Source organism: Postia placenta, assembly GCF_002117355.1.
Source record: "Postia placenta MAD-698-R-SB12 unplaced genomic scaffold POSPLAscaffold_5, whole genome shotgun sequence".
In the NCBI taxonomy this organism is placed as follows: domain Eukaryota; kingdom Fungi; phylum Basidiomycota; class Agaricomycetes; order Polyporales; family Adustoporiaceae; genus Rhodonia; species Rhodonia placenta.
Window position 1 is genome coordinate 431,145 of NW_020169836.1, and position 22,170 is coordinate 453,314.

Consider the following 22,170-nt stretch of genomic DNA (forward strand, 5'->3'; position numbering starts at 1 on the left):
CGAGTGTACAGGTTGTGGAGCAACATGGCCGAAGCTATGAAGTGTTCCATATGCGAACACGATTGCAGACAACAGCCCGTTCTTCATCGCAACGAGAACCGTTCCTGAAGTCGGATATCAGCGAAGAGTTACGAGACTCGGTCAGCAATAAGCTGCCAACTCACTCTGAGATATGAGCCTTTCAGTTGAAGAGCGGGCACGACTAAAAGGAACAGCGCAGCAACAATCGCCGCCTCTACACCAAACGTCTGCAGCGCCCCATTTCGTGAGGCCCACGGCACCTGGAAGTATGCGACACTGAATCCACCCATCGTCCGTGCAAAATTGATGAGTGCAGAGACTTCTCCCTGCGATCATACACTCCGAAATCAGAACGATCGCATATCATGCCAACGTTCGTACGCACCTGTCTCGTCGGAAAACAGTCATTGCAAAAGGCATCTAACAAAAAATCAGAACCGGTCTATTGCAAAGCGAACCCGAGGACCGATTTAGCACTCACAGACGGCGACCGTACAAATCATAACAGCGACTTCGGCAATACCCCAGCCAATGATTACTGCTGCCACGCTCAAGTGGTTCTGGAATGCAGCACCCAACATAAGAAACCCGCAGATATACAATGGTACAGCAATGTAGCAGGTCCTGAATGGGTGCAAGAGCCCGTCAGTCGAATTGAGAAACTCAACGAGACGCCTCGACTGTTACCAGAGTCGCATCTCTGCTTGGAAGACGCCTTTGTTCCTCCCAATGCAGAAGTTCATAACCCAGTCGTTGAAGTAGCGTCCCAGCAACTCTCCGATTAGGACACTAACCTGAGTGAAAGCGATGCGTCAGTATTGATAGCCTACCATTCCAGGAAAAATGTGGCTAGACGTACTATCGGTGTTCCGTACATACCAGCGATCGCGTATTCGCTCATGCCGTATCCTAATGGCTGCGGCAAACCAAGGAAGACGGCATTTGTAGTCTATAATAGTAACAGTAGAAGCTAGTGGATCGAAGCGAAAGGAGTTTTTGTGAGCTTACATTGATACCAATGCTGAAACCGAACAACATTCCCTGACGCCCGCGACGAGCAGATGAGCACAGCAATCAGCCGCTGTTCGCCTATGTCTCGAGAAGGACGGAAAACGCACCTCAAAAAGCAATATACTGAAGAGATGTGGACGCCAGGCGATGTCCAAACATGCCAAAATAGAGTCGCGCCACCGCGTACGATAGCGTGCCATGCGGGCGCCCGTTACGCCCACTAGAGTCTCGATACGGTCGCGTAAGAAAGACGATGAGCGTGGGATCGGACGCGGATTTGGGAGTGTCCTATCATACATACTGAATCGGCCAGCACAGGCGTCACATTTGCGTCAGGAACGATCGACTGGGAAATTGGCGGCTTACGTTTCCTCCGCGAAGAATGTAATGAAGAAGACAACTATGGCACCGTAGATCGAACCGGCGCCATACGCCCAGCGCCAGCTGCACATACATGGTTAGCTCCGTGTCGTAGATATGGAAAGGTCATATGCTGGAAATACTCACTCAGCGCGAGCGACGAGGAAGCCGAAGAGGAATGGAGATAAGAAGGGCGAGATGATGAAACCCATAGTCCAGATGTTGAGCTTAGCCGTTACTGGTAAGTACCGTCACGGACAGGGGATTTCGGGGCGACAGACCTTGCGTGCTTGTAAGTGGAATGGAAACATATCTGTAACAACATACAGCCCCTATACGCAATGTCAGTCTTGCCCAAATGGCAGTGATGGTATGCGGTGGACAGTCGAGCTTACTGTCACTTGCGGACATGTACTGCGATCGGGTTAAAATCAAGGGTGAAATCCGCAATTGTGGCAGTAGTGCATACCCGAAAAATGCCGTCAAGCAGCGCATTGCTGTGGAGAATACATGACCCTAAGAAAGCTTTGAGACTCGGTTGAGCATACCTGCGAATGTCCTCAAATTCGGTGCAAACGTACACCCCACAAGGAAGCCAAGGGCCAGGACCTATGAAATGAGAATAAATATTGAGAAGCTAACAAGAAACTTACTTGCGACCAGAAAAGGACCGGGAGTCGGCCAAATCGGCGCATGAGCATGACGGCGAATATGCTACCCCACCCTACACAGCATGGATGTAAGACAAAGAGTTGGACTAACGTAATGTGACCTGTTCACCTAAGAGAAAGATACTCCAGCTTCGTGATTGGATTTATTGATCGCATGAATCGATACGTCGAGAACCGTATGGTGAATCCGTGTTTGAATTTTGTGCATATAGATCAGGAGGCAAAATTCAGAAGAAACTCGAATAGAAACCGACTTCGATGTGAGATCATTGATAACTCCAGACGTCGTATCGTACTGCTTAGCAAGTGCAAAAATTGACGCAATTCCTGATGAAGCACGCTCAAGGGGCACGCTTGGTAAGCATAAGAAGCTATCGGCGTACCAATTCCGGAATCAAAGTCTGGGACCACAGCGGCAAGGGTGATAATGAACAATTGGAAGTTCTTGCGAGAATCTGACCACTGTACGCCAACAGAAAAACATTACTCCTCAGTCATAGAGATGCATGTAGAGGTATGCCTGCCTACATTTTGTGGGTCGTCCGGATCATCCGTGGGTTGCGGCCATAGGATCGTACGGCCGTCGCGCGACAGCTTCAACCTCTTCGCAATATCGTCACCGAATTCAACCCTCGCCTCTCTATGTAGACGCGATGCAGTAGTGAGTATGTCGCTGCGCACAACCTATAAAGTATGACCCACTCCGGTTTCACAACCAGCCGTCCGGCATTTCGCTCGTGGTAGGTACGCAGGAAGAGCTTGTCTTCTGGCACCAGGCGATCGGACGGGGGCCTTGATGAATGTCTCGACTCCGAATTTGCGTCCTTCTCCACGTCTCCCATGGTGACCGCTGCTTCCTTGTCATTCGTGTCGTAGGTAGACATGGCGCAGGCGACAAAGGCGGACAGCTGAAGACACAAAGGAGGGACAAGATCGGTAGACACAAATGCTTGGCAGGTTCTTGTATGGCGACATTTGAGTAACTACGCAAGGTTACGGGGTTTGATTTGCCCCGCATAGTGGTGGCAAGCGCACATGTGTGCGGAGTTTCATCTTCTCAGAAATGCTTCGCACGGATGCCAGGTGACGGTATCCCCATCTTGCATTTTGGGACTAGCACTGCGGGTTGTGGGGAAACAACCTGATGCCAGTAATCAATTTGTCTCACGTGTATGCAATTAGGCGTCATGGGTTCTCTGATTCCGGAGCTAGATTTACAAGAACACTTTTGGTCGTATGAAAAGAGCTCGATCAGACTCACTGCTACCCACTATTGCTTGTTATGACTCTATGAATGAAGATGCAGGTTGCCGCTGTAGCCGCGATTCGATAAATTTGAAACCGTTGAGTTATAATCGCTTTGTGCTTCTGCATGAAGGCAGTTTCGCATGTGAACAATCTCGAGGCATACAACCGTACAGTATAAGAAAGGATTCGCGTTTCGTGTAACGCTTCCTCATGAAGGATACGGAGGTCGTGTTAGGTCGTGCACGATCATTCAAATCATTAGGTAATAGGTTCAAGGTGCGCGTCGGCACGTGACCGACGTGCACTTAGCGCTAGTTAGCGGCGTTCGTCGCCAACTTCAAAGTATTGCCACATCTCCCATGCCACCGTCTTGACAGAATTGAGATGGTATGCGAGACGAGAAACCTTAGGGCCCGTAAGGATGTAAGGAACGCTGACGCTGGTATATCACAGACGAGCAGGAACCTGCGCAGCAAGTGCGGCGGCTTGCAAGACATGCCGGACATGCCGCTAGACATAATTGCTGAGGCTAGCTGGTCGCTGCGTCACGAATATTCTGGAGACAACTAATATATCAGCATAGATCCTCGCATACCTCACTCCTCAAGATCTCCTCCACTTAGCGTGGACGATCAAACAGTTCCGAGCCTTTCTGATGAAGCGGACCTCAGCTTATTTATGGAAGGTCTCCCGATGCAATATACCAGATCTCCCGGAGTGTCCCCCTTACCTAAGTGAGCCTGCATACGCTAACCTAGTGTTCTTCAATCACTGTCATGTGAGTACCGACGCTGTTCTCAGGCACGATGTTCTGGACATAACCTTGAGGTACAGGCCTGCCTGAAGAAGAATATCAAGACAATCTTCTGGGAATTCTCAGCAAGATATTGCACCTCATGTAGATTGAAACGGTGAGAAGCCCTCAACCACAGGGCGTAGCGGCCACTGAGAATTGTGCCACGTTAGAGTTAGCACTATGTTGGACTACAGTGGTCGAAAGGACGGTATTTTTGCTCAGGAGAACTTGTGGGACTTGATATACAAAGCCCCTAACCCTAGTGAGGTCTTTGTGGCATTTACCGCTGTTAGTCACTCACTGAACGCGTACAGGGTCATCCCACAACTACTTTGTTCATGTATCCCAAGTGGACGATGTTTCTCGCACGTGGCAAAATTTACGTAAGAACAAGAAACGCCAGATGTCCTATGTGCAAGAACAAGAGAGACACGTCAAAGAAGTCGATGAAGTAGGTCTTCATCTATACGTTGTCGTCTCATTCACAACTAGTTCTTGTTCAAGCACGGAAGACTATGTCGCCGTTGGAAAGAAGAGAAGGCAGACGACAGATTACTGGAGCTGGATGAGATAAGAAAGGAGCGTATTAAGGCGTCAGTATGTACGTCTTCACCACAAAGCTGTATCTCACAGAAGTTGCTTCATAGGATTGTGACAAAGCTAAAGGAATTGGGCTGGGGATCCCATATTGCTCGCGTCAAGGATCTGAAGTCTTTCGCAAGATGCGCACACGTGTATGTACCTAAGCCTCTTACTGACCGAGGTATGTCGATTTCTCTCTGCCAGGTTGCATACGAGTTCGTACATCCGCTCATGCTTCCTGTAGAATGGACAAAGATCAAGGGAGATATGATTGCGCTCATGAGCAAGCAGAATTCTATGCTTCTGGAATTGGACCTCAAGGACCTCCTTCTGGCTCGTCTCAAGCTCCTCGAGCGCTTCGTGTCCGCATACTACCTTGAGTCGCCGCGAACACCGGCAAAGGAGCGCATGCCCCGGTTTGCGGACATAGCTTACTTGCCACAATTTCGTCGGATAATGGAGGCCCCCAGTGCAAGCACAGTTACTACGGACATGTTCGATGCTCTACGTAACGAACTGCCAGCCTTGATAGCCGATTGGCAGGAAGATGCAACGAGGAAACTGCGACAGATTGCGGCTACTGCGGTGGGCATACCTGAGGGTACAGACCCGCTGGAACTCGCTGTCGTGATGTTTGAATGCTCCCAATGCAGCAGCGTTCTCCAGTATCCGAGCGTCCTCGGCCACGAGTGCAACGTTGCCGTCTTTGGGCCAGAAACGGAAATATACTTCAAGTTTGTGTGGGATGTAAGTTACTCGCGGACATTGCCCGTTGAGGCCTTCGATGCCGTCGACATCAGGATCGCATCGCAAATCGTGCGTGCGTGCGGTATGGACCCTGGGACGGCAACGCACGCCGAGATGGAAACTTTAGATCTACGGTTCTGCTGCCAGATGGGCCCCGAGTTCTACGCTGGGGCACGGATGGTGACGCGTTGGCGACATGCGGTTCGTATCATAATTCTTGAACGCAGTACAGTGACCCTGATGAACACCCTTTGTTTCGTAGCTTACCTTAGCTCATGAGGGCAAGATATGGCGTCTTGCCTCGGCGGAAGAAGAAGCGCAGGTAAAGGAACTCGAACGTTCCCGGGATGAGGAAGCCGTTGAGTATCATGACCTGGGAGAATACTGGTGCTGTGCATACTGTGATGACATGTCCTACCGACTCGCTCGTCGGAGCGTCGTCAGAGCACACGTGCGTGACAGGTAAGAGTAGTGGGCTATATCTGTGCCGTTGACCAATCTAAGCTAATATCCCGTCAGCCATGGCAAGCCAGACCCTCGCGCGGAAGCGGGTGACTTCTACCTTCATCCAGAGGGTGACTTGCAGGGGCAGATCCCAGTCATTTTGCTTGCCGAAGACCTTAATCTGGCGCGTCTCGGCCCGACAAATTGTGTAAAGAAGATTGTCGAAAGTAGCATGGGATGCCAGTTCCCAGAACCCAGTTCATGTACATGGCAAGGTCAATAGCCCGATCGTCTCGGCTGCTTACGCCGCCAGGAACCTATCTGGGATGACTCGAAGGATCTGTTCGAGGAAAGGTAACATTGCAAGCGAATACATACAATTCATACATCCTTCACTATTTACATTGTGTTGTGGCAAAAGCACTCAGAAACCATGTTATGACAGTAGGCGCGTCCTGTGTACCATGCATCAGTACGAATCATAAACAAGAATCACCGTTGATTATTTGAGTGTCATGTCATGTCTGAGGAATAATGGTCTTCCATGAAGATGAAGATAAATTTCTCCAGTTGCCACGCATGCATCGCTTCTCCCATGCCTATATCATTACGTCAGTAAACTCGATGCCAACTTTGCGACAGCAAATACCGTTTCTGTATGTGCTCCTTGATGGCGTGGACATCTCTGCAGTAGCCGTCAGGGTCGTGGCATAAAGAGCAGCACCAATATTGTTGCTCCCAGTAGCCAACAAGGGTGCTGTCGTCCTCGTCACCCTTTTTGGCAGTTGCCTCTGGCTGAGCCTGTGAGCTTTTCCAGTGCAACGGCTGCAATCCTGAAAGCTTGCGTTCATGCTCCATCATGACCTATAGAAGAAAAGGCTCAGCGTTGGTATCAACCGTGTAGGCTTGTCGATATGATTGGCTGACCGCTTCATGCCAACCCACAATCCGAACGTCCTCCGGGACTTCGGGCAGGTTGTAAGCGAGCTTGACGTCGCCTGCATCGAGATGCCGCCTAATGGCCGTATCCGGATAGTACCCGCAGACCTCGATGACGTGCCGTATTCGGCTGTGACTACTAGCTATTCTCAGACAGTCACTACTCCAAGCAGCGGCGTCATCCACCGCATAGACAGCTTCCTCGTATTCATCGAGCTGCGAGCGTTTAGCTGGAAAGATCGAATACGACCGTGGGCTGCGCGTGCAGCTATGTGCAACGACGTCGGGATAAGAAAGTAGCGCCATGCAGCCAGTACACTCGAAGAACGCCATGGCAAGGTCCAGATCTGCCGTTCCCATACCACTCCAGAGAATGTCTTGCAGCCGGTGCCGGACACTGCGAATCCAATATGCAACAGCCGAGGGCACGCAGTCGCGCATCGTCTGAATGTCAGCGACTTCGTCCTCTCCCGAACATATCATGTCTCTGACATGCTGTGTGAGAGCTAAATCGGCAAGCGATGGTCGGACGACGTCCGGAAAGGTATCCAGGTTAGAGGCCTGCGAGACAAGAGTGTCTGCAAGGACGCGTAACAAGACTTTGAAGTCGGAGGCCTGCGGGACTGCAACCATACTATTTTCTACAAACGGGCGAAGCGCGCTTGATGATGTTATTGAGGGCTGCTCAAAAAGCGGGAGTGCAAAGCCTTCAATAGGAGTGAGATCGTCGTCGGTTTCGCCGTAATATTCAACCTAAAGGGCAACGTACAGCCTGCGAGCAGATTTAAAGCTGTCAACACTTACAGTGTTTTGTAGGTAGCTCGAAACGTCGTTGTCGACCACGTTGGCGACTGATGAGGAGCTAAGGCCTTGTGCGCAAGTATCATATTCGGAAGCTAACCAGTCCGAAATATCGAAGGTCGTATCGTTAAGAGAGGCGTAAAAATCGTCAGAAAGCGAAGAGGCGAAAGGCACGGATGGTAGCCTCGAGGTCGACACGGTTTTGCGACGATCCGCTTCTGACTTGACCATATCGTAAATCTTCTGCCAGTCTGAGAACTTTAAGTAAGATAGGATGAGCGGCGCAACGCACAAGAAAGACTTTACCCAACTCTGACAGCGGTTTAGCCTTGTACATCAGCGAATGGCACTTCCATAGGTAGCAGCAGAGGTCTGGGCGACCTATCTGATTAAGTCGTGCATGTATTCTAAAAGCGAATGAGCAACGCTGGGGAACGTGCAAAATTCACCTACGATTCCATTCTCTTACTTCTGATCTCGTTCAAGACCTGTGCCCGCTGCGTATCCCTCTCCTTTTCCCAGGCTTCCATTTTTTTCGCGTACTAAACAAGCGTTATTTTGCATCCTGGTGCGATAAGCGCACTGTCTCACCTCATCGATCAACTTGACCTGGGTCGTTTGTCTCTCAGAAAATCGTTGCAACGCATTCACATCTCCTACTATTCTTCCGTATTCCAATTCAACCCGTCTCAGCTCAGGGATGTGGTATAGGACCGGCATGTAGAACCCTGTAATTCATGTATTAGTAATGACAATTAACACGCAGTGCGGAGAGTTACTCTTGATACCACAGAGCCAATCCTCACGGTGCTCCCACAGAGGCTGTGACGATACTCTAAGCCATTTAGAGTGGGTACCAGGAACCGTCCTGTAGGTTCAATAGTAATTGACACGAGCATGAGAATGTGTGGTATATCGTGTAGACGAGAGAGCCTTCGACTTACAAAGCCTCTCTGCAGGGCCCGCAATAACGAACGCTAAACTTCCACAAAACTATCTTGGCGTTTTTCTTCAGGCAATTCTATACGCAAATATTCAGCCATATCCTGCGCGCGCAATAATCCGGATGCTTACGTGACAATACGAGGAGAATACCAAATTGGCGTACTGGGGTTCGCTGAGATAAGGCGGACAGTCCGGCAGTCCCTCCACATTGCGTCTCGCGGCGCGCCATATTGAAGATGATCTTGGGGTCATCAACATTTTCCTCAAGTCTTTGCTTGTACGCGCGAGATGCAGTAAAGAGAGAGGATCAACATGACTAAAAACCTGGGGAAAGACCTATGCATAAGACGATCCCCCACTGCGCAGTACACCCTACCTCGAAACCAATGTCAAGAGGCACATTCAGGAACTCCTTCAGCCCGCCCCGTTTGCCCCGAAGCGTGCGAGGTCGGCTTGCGGAGTGCAGCTGACTGTTGGTATACGGACTTGACATAGTGTTGAACGAGTCGAACGGAATTCTCCTAGTAGGAGTGAAGGTACGATGGCGCTGATCAGAATCGCCTGAATGAACAAAAGAGCACCCTTCGACAACAGCGAAATGCGGCGTGAGAAATTGCCGCTATAGGAGCCTTCAGTACTGTCGGCGACAGTGAACGAGATGTAGAACAAGGGAAGCGCCCGAGTAGACCGCAAATACAGCGGCGTAAGGACGTAGATGAACGCCTTTTATGTCCTGCAAGAAGCTGCGAGTGGCAAGATGACATAATACAGTCACACCCACCGTGAATGGATGTGAAGAAGGTTTGACCGCCTACCTCTTCGTGACCACAATATGATATATCCATTCATATGTCCACGGTGGCGCTCTGTGTATCATCAGAATTCCTACAATCTGTGGGTTGAGATTAATTTGCGCCACATCATGGTCGGAACACGCCTCAGGCACGAGTGGCAACACATATCCACTGTAGATTGCCGCCTAGACCGTCCTCAGACATGAGGAATCCGTCCGTCATTTCCTGGGACTATTCCTGCCATGAGATTGTTCATTTCGGCCACTGAGATCGAGTGGCTTGATGATCGCGGACACCGTTCCCGCGAGCGTGCCGAGGCTGCCACTGCTTAGTGTACTTACTGATTGTGAGAACGAGCGCAGCCATCACTGTGACCCCACGCGCTTTGAGGTGCTTCTGATGAAAATATTCATGTCGTACTAGCTTTTTCCACTGACAGATTCACGCCGATAGTTCAGGAAGTGGGTGAATTCTGAAGCTCGAGTGGCAAAGCAGTGGCACGCGGATCGCGCATACACCATCTGGCGCCTTGTCACGAAGAGCATCACAATATTGATGGCAGTCCTTTGAAACAAGCAATGGATGCCTTTTCGCAGGAGTCTGGTCGCGATTGCAGAATAGAACCCACCTGTACTATGTGTAGTGAGGAGTCGCCCACGACTACGTTCACAAGCCTCAGGTCCATGATCCACTGCGCCTAGTGTCTTGCACCAGTCGATATGTTGAAGTTTTTTTACATAAGTTTCATAGTTCACTGTGTGAGACAATGAATACTACTTGTGTTGATACGAAGCAGCGAAGACGACTCTTTCGAAGGTGTAAAGCAAGGGGGTTGCTCAAGAACGTCACAGAATGTCACGGCGGCAGTTCACATACCAATAGAGCAACGTGAAGAGTTGAGACGCACTTGCGCAACCTGCCGGGCGGAGTTTCGACGACAGTCATGTCCAGCCACAGGAGCGAGTGATCTCATCATCTACATGATATTTCAAGTGCATGCATGTATCAGATAAATTCCTTGTTTCACTCAAGTGGGATCTGGTTCGAGATTTGAGTGCATACACTATTGCCAAAACACCTTGTCGAGCATGCTGCTCTTTCCACATTCATGAGTCAATGCTTCCCAAACAATAAGAGTCGACCGTGGACCCTCATTGGTAGAAACATCAGCTTCGTCACCAGTGGGCTTTTCGAACACTATCAATGTCCCCAGCGATGGCAAGTGCCTGACAATTTGTCTCAGATGTCGTACCGCCAAGAGTGACGATGTGGACGTCGCTTCCGCGAGAACCACGTCCGACTAGGCCTGCGCCAATTATGAAATACCACAGCCGCCAGTACCAATCGATTGGCAGGCAACAAAAATTGTGCGTTATCAGACATGCGGCACGCCAATTCGAAACAGTATTATTGATGCTCGTTGAATGGACAGAGGTCATGCCCGCTAGATCATAAGGAGACCTACCTGTTGAAGTCCGTCTAAGACCCGAAGCGAGAACGATCAACAAAAATATATCGCGTTTGTCTGAGCTCCGTCAAGCGCGTAAGGAACATACAGAGCGGCTCGCGCAAAATCTGCGAGGTAATACAAACAATGCCAAATACGATGGCATACGCTCACCACAATTTCAAGTTTCAACACTACCGTCTGATGAAACGTACTTAGATCTTCACAGAGTAAACATCTATCAGTGAGTAGTGAGAGGTGACTAGCTCACAGCTGTTCAATGGCTTATCTTCACACTAACGCTCGACCTGTCAACCACAGTGCACACATGTGAATTGTTGATACATTACAGTAGAAAGACACACGATGCGTAGATTCTAATCGAGTTCTGTGTCATGAAGAGCCCATTCAGGCATTTGACTCAGTAAGTGGGCACAACAACTCACCATCATCACCAGACACAATATACGCCTCTCCACCAGTATGCTTCTCGTTAAGCTCTGGGAGAATAAGTGAGACATCATGCGTATCCTCTTGGCATCACACACACCGCTATTCGTGGTGTACGCCTCGCCGCCAGTGCGCTTGTCGAAGTCTGGCACAATCATGCGTCAGCTTTCAGCAAATGTATCAGTCCCCACCTACTCATCGGGGTTTGTGATGTAAGCCTCACCACCTGTACGCTTGTCGAGCAGGTCTATATGTAGTGACATGATCAACATATATATTAATACCAGAGAGAAAAGACCGACCGTTGTTGGTGAACAGCTCTTGTAGCGATCACCACGGTAAATGGCACGCGCTTCGCTTCCGATGTGATGTCACCTCACCGTCTGACACAATGTATCCCTTGTCTCCGATCGGCACACGTCTAGCAAGATCTACAACAGTATCAGTGTCGTGCATCCATAATGGTGATGACCGCAAGGACTGTATTGTCATTACTGACCGTTGTCAGCCACCGGCAAGGCAGCTGCACCGTGCAGCATCACAAGAGCGCAAAGTGCGAGGACAAACTTCGACATGGCTACTGGTGAAGACAGAGACCGCGAGGAGTAAGCGCGATGAATCCAGGATGCAAGAGCCGTGTTTATACTCCATATTATCGTCTCAGGTGACCTCGAGCCTACGCATGGCATCAGATAGCACCAGAGCGGGTATGTTGGGAGCAAGATGCGGGAGAACATCACACCATGTAGTCCAATGATGGAAGAGGTGCAGATCACAGCCGTATGAGGCCGCGTACCGAGACCGGAGAATTTGTCAACGAGGATCGAGCTCGGAGATCATCTGATGGCTTGTTCGTATTGAGAATGTGCAGGTGTTCAAGAAACAATCGCAATGTTCGTCAAGGAAGAACGACTAGATGGGAAGCTAGACAATCAAAATTGAGTCGTAGCTCAAGGGCCGCGGTGGACCAACATGTCATCAGGAGACTCGGCTTATGCAGCTCAGATAGACGTAATAATGACCGACCATTACCGGATTACCGTCAGCACGCTAGTCTCCCCTAGGCCTACAATAGAGCGCCCTTTTTGATGGTCTGACTCTATTAGTATCAGTGCGCATATGAACCATCAGCGCGCCTATGAATTGGATTCAAACGCAACATGTCATTTGGCGCCTTGCTTAAGCGGTGTACATTCTGGTAAGGAAACGTACTTATCTCATGCAGCATGCGCAACAAAGCAAGTTCATCCACACCACATCGTATATCTTCATACGGCTCGCGCAAAATCTGCGAGGTACTACAAACAAGGCCAAATACGATGGCGTACGCTCGCCACAATCCCAAGTTCCAACACTACGGTCCGACAGAGTTAACACCCATCAGTGGGTGGTGAGAGGACACTAGCTTACAGCTGTGCAATGGCTGCTCGATGGCTCATCTTCACACTAACGCGACGATCACTCGACCCGTACACACACATGTGAATTGTTGATACGTAACAGTAGAAAGCAACACGATGCGTAGATTCTAATCGAGTTCTATGTCGTGTGGGGCTCGTTCAGACATTGGGCTCGGTAGGTGGACACAACAACTCACCGTCGTCGCCGGACACGATATACGCCTCTCCACCAGTACGCTTCTCGTTAAGCTCTGGGAGAATAAGTGAGACATCATGCGTATCCTCTTGGCATCACACACACCGCTATTCGTGGTGTACGCCTCACCGCCAGTGCGCTTGTCGAAGTCTGGCACAACCAGGCGTCAGATTTCGGCAAACGTATAGGTCCCCACCTACTCACCGGGGTTTGTGATGTAAGCTTCACCACCGGTACGCTTGTCGAACAAGTCTGCGCATTGCACTTTAGCATGCCACCTTATCTACTCTGGTGCAGAACTTGCCACTGTTAGTGATGTACGCCTCACCACCTGTGCGCTTGTCGAACAGGTCTATATGTAGTGACTTGATCAGCAAACATCTTCATATCGGAGATGAACAGACCGACCGCTGTTGGCGATGTAGGCTTCACCGCCAGTACGCTTGTCCAGTTCTTGTAGCGATCATTACGGTGAGTGGCACGCGCTTCGCTTTCGACGTGAGGTCACCTCACCGTCTGATACAATGTATACCTCGCCTCCAACCGGTACACGTCTAGCAAGACCTACAACGGTATCAGCGTCGTGCGTGCATGATGACGATGACCGCAAGGACTGTATTGTCATTACTGACCGTTGTTAGCCACCGGCAAGGCAGCTGCACCGTGCAGCACCACAAGAGCGCAAAGTGCGAGGACAAACTTCGACATGGCTACTGATGAAGGAAGACAGGGACCGCGAGGAGTGAGCGTGACGAGCCGAGGATGCAAGACCTGTATTTATACTCCATGTTATTGTCTCAGGTGACCTCGAGCCTACGCATGGCATCAGACAGCGCCAGTGCCCGTCCGATGTGCGGATATATTGGGAGCGAGATGCGGGAGAACATCAAACAATGTCGTCCAATGATGGGAGAGGTGTAGATCACAGCGGTATGAGGCCGCGTACCGAGACCGGAGGATTGATCAACGAGTTGAGCTCGGAGATCATCTGATGGCTTGTTCAGACCGAGAGTGTACAGGATCTCATGAAGCAATCGCAATATTTGCCACAATCTGAGGAAAGGAAGAACGACTAGAAACAATTGAAATTGAGTCACAGCTCAAGTACCGCGGTGGCCCAACATGACGATCGACACCAGGAGACCCTGCTTATGCAGCTGAGATATTGACGTAATAGTGGCCGACCATTACCGTCAGCACGCCTATGAATTGGATTCAGACGCGACATATGATCCAGCGCCCTGCTGCGCATATGGAATATAGAAATCATTTCATCAACGGCAAACTAGTAAAGAAACGTACTCACCTCATGCAGCATGCGGAACAAAGCAGAGTCTATCTACCCGGTACGGCCAAGCCTCAGCAGAGACGTTGAAATAGGGATGGCGCTTGAATGCGGCGCCTAATGATGGGATATGTAATTGAAAGCTGCAATGACTCTCGCCGGCATGTGAAGGTCATGGAGGAAAGAAGAAAATCACACCACATCGTATATCTTCATACCATATCGTGACGTACACACACCCTTCAAGAAAGTCATGTCAACGGATGGACTAACGCACGACATATGGGGCTAGTATTCACCATACACATGAGAAAGGATAGCGAGACACATGCCCCGTCCATCCACAAGCTGATGCTCAGAACAACTCCTCTTCCTCCGGCTTCCAGTTCTTGGCCTGATCCCAGTAGCCAGCCAGTTTCTGGCCCAGCACCTCCTTCGCCGCCCCATCAGTCGGGCAGCTCTTGGGCTTGAAGTTGCTGAACGCCCGATCCCTTAGCTGCCCCTCCCAGATCAGCCAGCACTGATTATCCTCCAGCGAGACAGCGCCTTCCTCGCCGTTATCCCCATTAACAGCGACCTTGGCTCGGCTTTGGCTCGTACTGCCCTCGCCCTCCTCGCCTTCATCGATCTCGACGTCCTCTCCGCCGCGTTCGCGTGCAGCTTCCGTCCACGCGATACGATGCAGCATAAGGCGCTTATACTGCCGCAGGAACTTCGTTGCACCCTCGACGTAAACCATACTGAACGCCGGGTTGAATATGCAGACGCCAGTGAGACTCATCTGCTCCGCATTCTTCCGCACCTTGAAACGATGCGCGGGATCGGAGAGGGTCTTGACTCTGTAGTGTATCAGTTCATACAGTAACGGAGTCGGTGTAGTGCAGCAGACACGTACTTGAAGACAGCCCCGTAGATACCCTTCTTCTCTTCTTCAGCCTTCTTTGTTTCGACCTTTTCCTTTCGTTGGTCGTCGGTCAGTTTGCGCTCAGCATTCATCTTCTCATGTTGGTGCCTGCGCATTGCGACTTCTCTTCGCACCCGCGCCTCTACACGAGTAGGGTCTTGCACTGCATCCGATGTCAAAACCTTCATCAGGTTTGCGAGGCGCACTGAAAATCCGTTATTAAGAAGCACTGCGAGATGAGCTACAGTAACTTACCCTTTGGTGCATCTGGTGGAATAAGACCCATCCGGATACGATCACGTTTGTCTTGCAGTTCCGCCTGACGCCGTTGCTTCCTCATCTTCTTTTGCTCCTATTTATACGCTACTACGTGAGTGATTTATGAATGCATATTTGTGGTGGACAACGTCACCTTCTTAGTCAACTTCAGAGGCTTCATGGTCAACTTGTTCTTATCACCTGGAGCGGGAATTGGAATTGGGTGCTGAACGTAAATAGTGATGGGCGAATTAGCATTCCGGATGTTGAGCGCTGACATTCCGAGCTCCAGATCCTCGTATGTCTTGTTTGGGAGCAGTGCTGCATCCCACCATTCGGCTGCGGGCGGCGGCTCGCGCTATCCACATATATTGATATTGAACACACAAAGCATGTGAGCACGACTTACTCGGATATTCTTCTCAAGAGTCTCAAACTCAGTATCCAAGCCAGCCTTACGAGCACTCTCCGCGATACGCTGCTTGAGCTGTTCAAGTTGGGCCTCCTGTCTGACCTGGTTGGCAATCTGGACGTACTTGCCCTTCGGGTTAAACCTAAAGTTCCTGCCCACTCGCTCCTTGGGAGCACCTTCAAAACCGCTGTCCTGAGCAGCGGACGCCGCGGAGGCATACGGGTTTGCCTTGGACTCAATCGGTATAACGGGCGTAGGAGCAGGTGGCGGTGTGGGAACGTTGCGAACATTCGCCTATTTACCTATTAGGGTGCGACCTAAGATAGAGCAGCATTTGACTCACCTTGATTGACGCAAACTTCGGCTGCATGGGCTTGTAGCGGTCCTTCTTGGACTGCGGAGCCGTCGGCGTGTTATCCAGGAGAAGAGGGTGCGCCGCCATCTTGAGCCCAGCACCTTGCTGCGCAGGTTCCGGCGGTCGATTCTTCTTGCCCGTTTGTGGCATCGACTGTACATGCACATTCATAATACTGAGAAAAGGTGAATACAGGTGAGACGACTCACCATGTACGGGTTGTCCTTGACCGCCAATTTGCTCTGCGCCTCTGCGACGCGGCGCTTCGCTTCAGCAACACGGCGAGCGAGGTCGTCCGACACTGACGGTGGCGTCCCCGCAGCTGGCGGTGCTGGACTCGGGGTGGAAGCGGCTGCAGCGGACGCGGCGCTGGCGCCCTTCTTCATCGCAGCGATCTTGGCAGCAATTTCCGCCTTCTTCTGTGCTATGAGGACCTCCGCTGATAGCTATGAAGCGATATTACTATTCCTTGTCGTTTTCTGACAACCATGACGAACGAACTTACCGCTGGAGTAGAAGAGCTTCCATTGGGGGTCTGAGCGGGCACAAACGGTTATAGACACAGCAAACATTACACGTAAGAAGCTAATCACCTTGCAGAGATGAAGGAAAGGCAACTCACGGCATCGCTGTGAGACGAATCGTTAGTATGTAAGACCGACTCTGACTAACTAATAAGCCGACCTTTTCAGCCTCTTGGATACATTACTATCGCCGTTGCCTTCAAAGGCTCGTTTCCTGTCGCTCATATTATCGCCGTCGACGCGCGAGGTGGTGGTCAATGTCAGTGACGTGAGTAGTGGGTAAACACAAGGCGTGCGACCGAGACAGCCTACAGTTATCCGCGTGTAATCTGACTTATCGAGGCCAAAACTAAGTAATCTCAGGTAACTAACAATACCCTAACACCTGCAACTCAATAATCCCTCCTTGCTAAATCGTCCGCGGTATGTTCCCCCTTTCATCTGCCCGCTCGCTCTTAGCAGCGTGTCGGCCGTCACTCTCGCTTTTTTCACATGGGCCAATACCACTAGCGACTCCTCAGCCAGTGTTTGCTCGGTTTCGGTCGCAGCTGGCACCAAAACGCGTCAAATACCTCAGACGGCACAAGGGTGTTGTACCAATTCCGACTGGAGGCTCCATCAAGGGCACCACGCTTGCATTCGGCGACTGGGGCATCCGAATAAAGGAGAATGGCAAACGACTCACGGCCAAGCAGCTCACCGCGGCAGAGGAGGTCATCAAGCGGAAGATTAAACCTATCAAGGGCGCGAAGGTCTTCATGAGGGTGTTCCCGGACATTCCTGTCTGCATCAAGGCAAGTAACGTCTCGGATATTCTCAAACACGTTCCAATCGTTCACAACGTCGTAGGGAAACGAAACACGTATGGGTAAAGGAAAGGGGGCGTTCGAGTTCTGGGCAACTCGGTGAGATGGATGCTTCCTTGCACATACTCATTTGCTGACACTGCGTGCAGGGTTGCTCCCGGACGAGTCATCTTTGAGATTGGTGGGACCACAGTGCGCGAGGAGATTGCACGCGAGGGTAAGCGAACCTGATCTTACGACCTGGCGTGCACACTAACTAGTGCACCGTTGCCAGCTCTCAGACTGGCATGCGACAAACTGCCAACAATCAATGAGTTCATCACTCGCTCTACCCCTCCGCGCTTGGGCAACTTGGTGCTGCCGGCGGAGGAATTTGCGGTTCAGAAATGTGTTCCTGTAACTGCGGCGTAGTTGACCTATATAATGGATCGAGTGACACGGCATTGAAGATACCTAGGCTGCCTAGGGAACATTTAGACTTGACTGTGACACAACCACAAAGCCATAATCCTCGTCCGTGCATTATATGGATAGGCTCGGCAGACAACATGTAGTATGCATTGCAAAGCGAGCCCAAAGCAGAACATACCCTGAGCCAACTACACATCGGCCTTAGTCTCTCCCTCGGCCGTCTCCGCCTTCAGACCTTCCTCCCGCGCCCTGTCCAGCTTTCGCAGCCACCTTACATCGCGCGTTACGCTCAGCGCACGCGACCGCTGCCGCCGCTTGTTCAAATGCGACCAATCTACGCCTACACCGACGTCCTTTCCATAAACGATTTCCACCTTTGGTTTCGGCGGCGTGGGCTTGTGCGCGCGCAATTGCCAACGCCAGACGTCGACCGCTGTCGATAGCGAGGCAGCTTGTTTCCGTGCTGAACGAGACAGTGTCTGTAGCCGTTGCGCTTGCTCTTCAGGAGTGAGCTCTTGCAGAGTATGGATCTTCTCTATGTCCTTTGTCTGCACGAGAGACGGGAGTACCACGCCCTTCAGATAGCTGCCGGGGTGACAGGGCGCCTTAGCCTGCAATTATAACACACTCTGAATTCTTTCACTGACCTCATGGATCGAATGGCATGGTCGGGATACCGTGGCTGAGGGGGATGTCCCGGCGCCGCTGCCTGAGATGAACTCTCGGGTTTTGAGGGCGAGCCACCTGACTCTTGCTGCACAGCGAGTTTGAAGATTTCGTGCACAGTCGGTGCTTGTTTCTGAGACCCAATAATGTTCAGGACGAGCCTACGGGCCTCTTTCGTAGCCCCCTGCTGAAAGAGGTGCAGATTCATGAATGCAGTGGCAGGAGACGCGAGCTGGGTATGAGCAAGTTGCCACAATTTGGGGATAATCTAATCCTTGTCATTATTGGACTTATCCGAGGCTATCTCCGTAAAACTATGAAAATACCAATACCTCACTAGACTTTGACCTCACCGACATCGCTTACAGAACACATAACTCTAGGCTTTCATTCGCAATATCTTACTCGTCCATCATACGCTAGCGACGAGCAGATTATTTGCTCCTATTCATTGACCCTCCCCGACACGAGATATCCGTTCCCTCGAACAGCGGCGGCGCCAACAATGTCGCCTCGACGAAACCGCTCGACGTCCAATGTGTCTGCAGGAAATGTACGTCCACAGAGACTGCATTCACCGGTCGTCACCTTGCAGCAACCTGCAAGACCGACATCGGGCATGATGTCCGATGCCACCTACGCAAACAACATGAAGGTCCTACGCCGGAGAGACCCATCCATTGTCAAGATCGCTGACGCGTTCAGCCATGTCTGCGTGTATCACCATAATGGTAGCAAGTGGGAGAAGCAGGGGTTCGAAGGCAGTATGTTTTTGTTTGAGAAGTGCGTGCTCTGCAGTTCGCGCGGGGGTGTGGTCGCTCAATGAGCACAGGCAGTCGTATCCTCCATACGGCATCTACATCATGAACCGCATGGGGACGGACGACTACGTGCGCCAGATACACCCCGAAGACGATATGGATGTTATGGGGGAATATCTTATGTGGCGCTTTTATCCGAAGTGGACACAGATGCGCATCGCTATGGGATTGCCGTACCCCGTTCCGCCAGAACAGCGTGCGATACTCGATGCCGCGGTGCTCAGACAGATGACCCCGGAGGAGGTTGCGATGTCGCAGCAGGCGCAAAGGAAGGAATGGCGAGGACCATCGACGACGATCGGCTTGTGGATGTTCCAAACAGACGCGCGGGAGCCGCTGAAATATGTGATGATGCGGTACGTCTTGACACATCAGCCCATGTCTGGCTGTCGTTCAAAGTTGGATATAGATTATTCTCGTATATCAAGAATGGCAAGCCATATCCGGAGGAGTTCCACTACGGCCCTGGCCGCTTGCCACCCCCCAACCCGCACCTACGAACAGCTAGTCGTGCTTCCGTAACGCACAGTAAGTCAGGATCGCAATGACTTGATCGAGTGTCTCCCTGACTGTGTCACATTTCAGATGCAGCCGAAGCGGCTAGCAGGCCATCTTCGGTTTCTCAACAGCCCACTTCAAGAAGCGCTAGCAGAGCACAGCAACACAACATCACAAACAGTGGGATGGCACCTAATGCAACCGTATCAGAGGTAGACAAGCTATTCGCGAAGCTTCTACCTTCAGTCCCCTCAACGCCTGTAGCGGCAGAGGTTCAGTCCAAACCCAATGGATCTACTTCGTCAATATCTGTACACGACCTATTTGCTTCCATGACGGGCCCTCAGCCCGTCCAACAGCTGCAGCCCCCACCTGCGCCACCAGCAAGTCGCGGACTTGCTCTCTTGGATTCCATATTTGCCTCTGCTTCGGGGTCTGGCTCAACGTTCAATGCGTCACTCATGGCGCCTTCGACATTGCTCTCCTCTAACCCCGAAGATATCGAGATCGTCTCTCCAAAACCAAAATCAAGCGCATTACCACATATCTTGAGCCAAGACGTCATCTCCACGCTACTCGGTCTCGGTTCCGACTCTCGAGCGTCGAGTGCGGCCCCGAGTTCCGTTGGCTCGCGGCGATCAGGGCAGCGCCGCTATGAAGGCGACAACGAGTTCAGCGAGGGTGAGTTTGCGTCCGCGTCCGAATCGGAATACTCCGCGTCTAGCACGGTGCTCGACGCGGATCTGGACCCTGCGGTACTCGCAGCAGGCTCGTCCTCAGGGCTACCCCTTCTCGCTGTACAGCATTCAGCCTCGATGTCCGGCTCAAGTTCCAGAACGGTCGAAGGCGACGTGACTCCGCGTGCGGTAGCACGCGGTATAGGCCCGTTTTCACCTCCCCTCCAACCGCACGGGTCCACGCCTCGTGCTGGGGGCCAGCAGTATCTCACACCCACATCTTCGACTGCACACGTCACACCCATCCCGGAGTCGCAAACACCGAATGGCAGCGGAACCCAGCCTTCCGCGACGAACGCAGACGGGACCAGCAGCGCGATACGCCCGCGGACTCTCGTCCCGTTCGAAGCGGACTCGGACCTGTGGCCGTACCCCCGTGCGCCGCTAGACGACCGCGCGCTGGAACAAGGCGACGCAGACGTGGTGGAGCTCGACTTCACGGACACGCGCGCACTGAGCGACCCCGCGCTGTTCTCGAGCCGGCTGAAGGAGAAGCAGAGTCGCGTGGGGGGCAAGAAGAAGACGCGCAAAGAACGCGCCGCGGACCGGGAGAAGGAGCGCCGAGAGATCGAGGATAGCTGGGACGACCCAGTGCGTGGACAGATGCAGACTATGAGTGCACTTCAGCAGCCCGTTGCATCTGCGAGTGCACCTACCGTCAACGGTACTGGCAAGGGAAAGCAAGCAGCGTCGAAAGCAACAAACGGCGACGGCTCGCACGGCGTGAATGGTCTGCATGCGCATGCTGCACGAGACGCAATTGTGTCCTCTATGTCCTCCCAGCTCAACCAGCCACTGACGGATATGCCTCGCAATGACTTTGTCCGTGAGCTGCTCACATTAATTCACGTAAGCGACAACCTTTCTTGCAGACATGACCAAAGTACTTACCCACGCTTCTCGATAGACGGACAAACATTTTGTGGACCAGCTGTGGCACGACTACCTCAGTCGTGTGGGATAGGCGCACAAAGCATATTTACTGTGCTTTCGTTTATTCATATGTCGACGTTAGACCCTGGCGATTTACATCAGCTCTTTCTTGGCGTATCGCAATGTATCTGCTTTGACTGCAAACAACGTGATGCGCGATGCAGATTTGGTCTCTGCTTGAGGCAAGCAACCACGTGCGCTCTGTTAGTGTTCTCGTGTTGTTCGATGAATGCTTGCGATGCCTCGCTCATATTAAGTAGTGTGGATGCCCGGTATTCACAGCATGACTTAACTTGTCTCGTACCCATCCCCTCGTATCCGCACCCCACCACCGCGATAGCTTAACAAAGTTCTGGGTCAAGCGATCTGTCAGATAATATCACAGTGGCTGAGCGCACTCTTGCAATCAAACGTGCCCTTCAGCCTTGTACGACTTTGTTGATTCGGTGTATTTGATGGTCATCATATGCGACATTAGAACTCAGGAGTAATAACAAACAGTATTATACATGACCGTTGTTGGAACAATGGTGCGAACGGCGACAGGGCGCGTTTGTCCACGGGCGTAGCGATGCCCGTAAGGGACAATCGCGTAGCGTACATACATCGCGCGCGGTCGTTAAATACTACGATAGGGGTCTCCAGCCCCCGGCTACTCGCGCGCCCGAGCTTGCAAGCTCGTTCCTGAACGCGTGCTTCAACAACCGT

General features: G+C 51.6%; 9 protein-coding genes across 9 annotated transcripts; 4 read left to right on the forward strand and 5 right to left on the reverse strand.

The window, feature by feature from the left end:
- Positions 1–128: 128 nt before the first annotated feature.
- POSPLADRAFT_1139697 (hypothetical protein) lies at positions 129–2,905 on the reverse strand (the record flags this gene model as incomplete). Its single annotated transcript, XM_024485074.1, has 19 exons — positions 129–347; positions 407–441; positions 503–645; positions 709–815; positions 881–970; positions 1,030–1,062; positions 1,140–1,332; positions 1,399–1,476; positions 1,540–1,619; positions 1,674–1,724; positions 1,788–1,806; positions 1,862–1,889; positions 1,941–2,001; positions 2,046–2,116; positions 2,173–2,192; positions 2,318–2,390; positions 2,447–2,525; positions 2,592–2,703; positions 2,766–2,905. The coding sequence occupies 19 exons, from the start codon at positions 2,903–2,905 to the stop codon at positions 129–131; spliced, it is 1,632 nt and encodes a 543-aa protein (XP_024340043.1).
- A 998-nt stretch (positions 2,906–3,903) lies between these two features.
- Positions 3,904–4,226, forward strand: POSPLADRAFT_1139531 (hypothetical protein; the record flags this gene model as incomplete). The annotated part of the gene is made up of 2 exons (XM_024485051.1): positions 3,904–4,089; positions 4,146–4,226. Coding segments are annotated over 2 exons (267 nt in total), but the record flags the coding sequence as incomplete, so codon positions are not given.
- A 61-nt stretch (positions 4,227–4,287) lies between these two features.
- POSPLADRAFT_1045631 (hypothetical protein) lies at positions 4,288–6,238 on the forward strand (the record flags this gene model as incomplete). Its single annotated transcript, XM_024478812.1, has 9 exons — positions 4,288–4,369; positions 4,422–4,558; positions 4,600–4,704; positions 4,755–4,841; positions 4,894–5,169; positions 5,290–5,637; positions 5,699–5,898; positions 5,956–6,064; positions 6,194–6,238. The coding sequence occupies 9 exons, from the start codon at positions 4,288–4,290 to the stop codon at positions 6,236–6,238; spliced, it is 1,389 nt and encodes a 462-aa protein (XP_024340045.1).
- Positions 6,239–6,492: 254 nt separating this feature from the next.
- On the reverse strand, positions 6,493–13,560 carry POSPLADRAFT_1045632 (hypothetical protein; the record flags this gene model as incomplete). The annotated part of the gene is made up of 24 exons (XM_024478813.1): positions 6,493–6,744; positions 6,826–7,434; positions 7,624–7,878; positions 7,913–8,001; positions 8,090–8,162; positions 8,212–8,348; positions 8,400–8,488; positions 8,565–8,641; positions 8,729–8,839; positions 8,942–9,086; positions 9,381–9,450; positions 9,701–9,755; positions 9,797–9,945; positions 9,984–10,056; positions 10,267–10,335; positions 10,438–10,556; positions 10,612–10,665; positions 12,469–12,544; positions 12,667–12,668; positions 12,854–12,907; positions 12,958–13,002; positions 13,057–13,104; positions 13,366–13,416; positions 13,485–13,560. The coding sequence occupies 24 exons, from the start codon at positions 13,558–13,560 to the stop codon at positions 6,493–6,495; spliced, it is 2,778 nt and encodes a 925-aa protein (XP_024340046.1).
- A 932-nt stretch (positions 13,561–14,492) lies between these two features.
- On the reverse strand, positions 14,493–16,815 carry POSPLADRAFT_1139188 (hypothetical protein; the record flags this gene model as incomplete). Its single annotated transcript, XM_024485006.1, has 10 exons — positions 14,493–14,976; positions 15,033–15,246; positions 15,297–15,393; positions 15,454–15,657; positions 15,709–16,005; positions 16,055–16,219; positions 16,276–16,512; positions 16,572–16,601; positions 16,689–16,695; positions 16,751–16,815. The coding sequence occupies 10 exons, from the start codon at positions 16,813–16,815 to the stop codon at positions 14,493–14,495; spliced, it is 1,800 nt and encodes a 599-aa protein (XP_024340047.1).
- Positions 16,816–17,015: 200 nt separating this feature from the next.
- Positions 17,016–17,864, forward strand: POSPLADRAFT_1168783 (hypothetical protein; the record flags this gene model as incomplete). Its single annotated transcript, XM_024488027.1, has 4 exons — positions 17,016–17,393; positions 17,440–17,495; positions 17,546–17,613; positions 17,671–17,864. The coding sequence occupies 4 exons, from the start codon at positions 17,016–17,018 to the stop codon at positions 17,805–17,807; spliced, it is 639 nt and encodes a 212-aa protein (XP_024340048.1). The 3' UTR covers positions 17,808–17,864.
- A 31-nt stretch (positions 17,865–17,895) lies between these two features.
- POSPLADRAFT_1180241 (hypothetical protein) lies at positions 17,896–18,693 on the reverse strand. The gene is made up of 2 exons (XM_024488738.1): positions 18,455–18,693; positions 17,896–18,392 (listed from the first exon to the last, which is right to left on the reverse strand). The coding sequence occupies exons 1-2, from the start codon at positions 18,679–18,681 to the stop codon at positions 17,996–17,998; spliced, it is 624 nt and encodes a 207-aa protein (XP_024340049.1). The 5' UTR covers positions 18,682–18,693; the 3' UTR covers positions 17,896–17,995.
- A 285-nt stretch (positions 18,694–18,978) lies between these two features.
- POSPLADRAFT_1045636 (hypothetical protein) lies at positions 18,979–21,493 on the forward strand (the record flags this gene model as incomplete). Its single annotated transcript, XM_024478814.1, has 6 exons — positions 18,979–19,011; positions 19,039–19,237; positions 19,272–19,650; positions 19,704–19,822; positions 19,880–21,378; positions 21,461–21,493. The coding sequence occupies 6 exons, from the start codon at positions 18,979–18,981 to the stop codon at positions 21,491–21,493; spliced, it is 2,262 nt and encodes a 753-aa protein (XP_024340050.1).
- Positions 21,494–21,936: 443 nt separating this feature from the next.
- On the reverse strand, positions 21,937–22,164 carry POSPLADRAFT_1138810 (hypothetical protein; the record flags this gene model as incomplete). The annotated part of the gene is made up of 1 exon (XM_024484952.1): positions 21,937–22,164. A coding segment is annotated over one exon (228 nt), but the record flags the coding sequence as incomplete, so codon positions are not given.
- Positions 22,165–22,170: the final 6 nt, after the last annotated feature.

What these genes read in the sequence shown, in the direction of transcription:
- POSPLADRAFT_1180241 (XM_024488738.1), bottom strand. Translation starts at nt 18,681, where the DNA reads ATGAATCTGCACCTCTTTCAGCAGGGGGCTACGAAAGAGGCCCGTAGG. An exon ending in CATGCCATTCGATCCATGAG is followed by an intron (nt 18,393 to 18,454) that starts GTCAGTGAAAGA and finishes TCACCCCGGCAG; the next exon opens with CTATCTGAAGGGCGTGGTAC.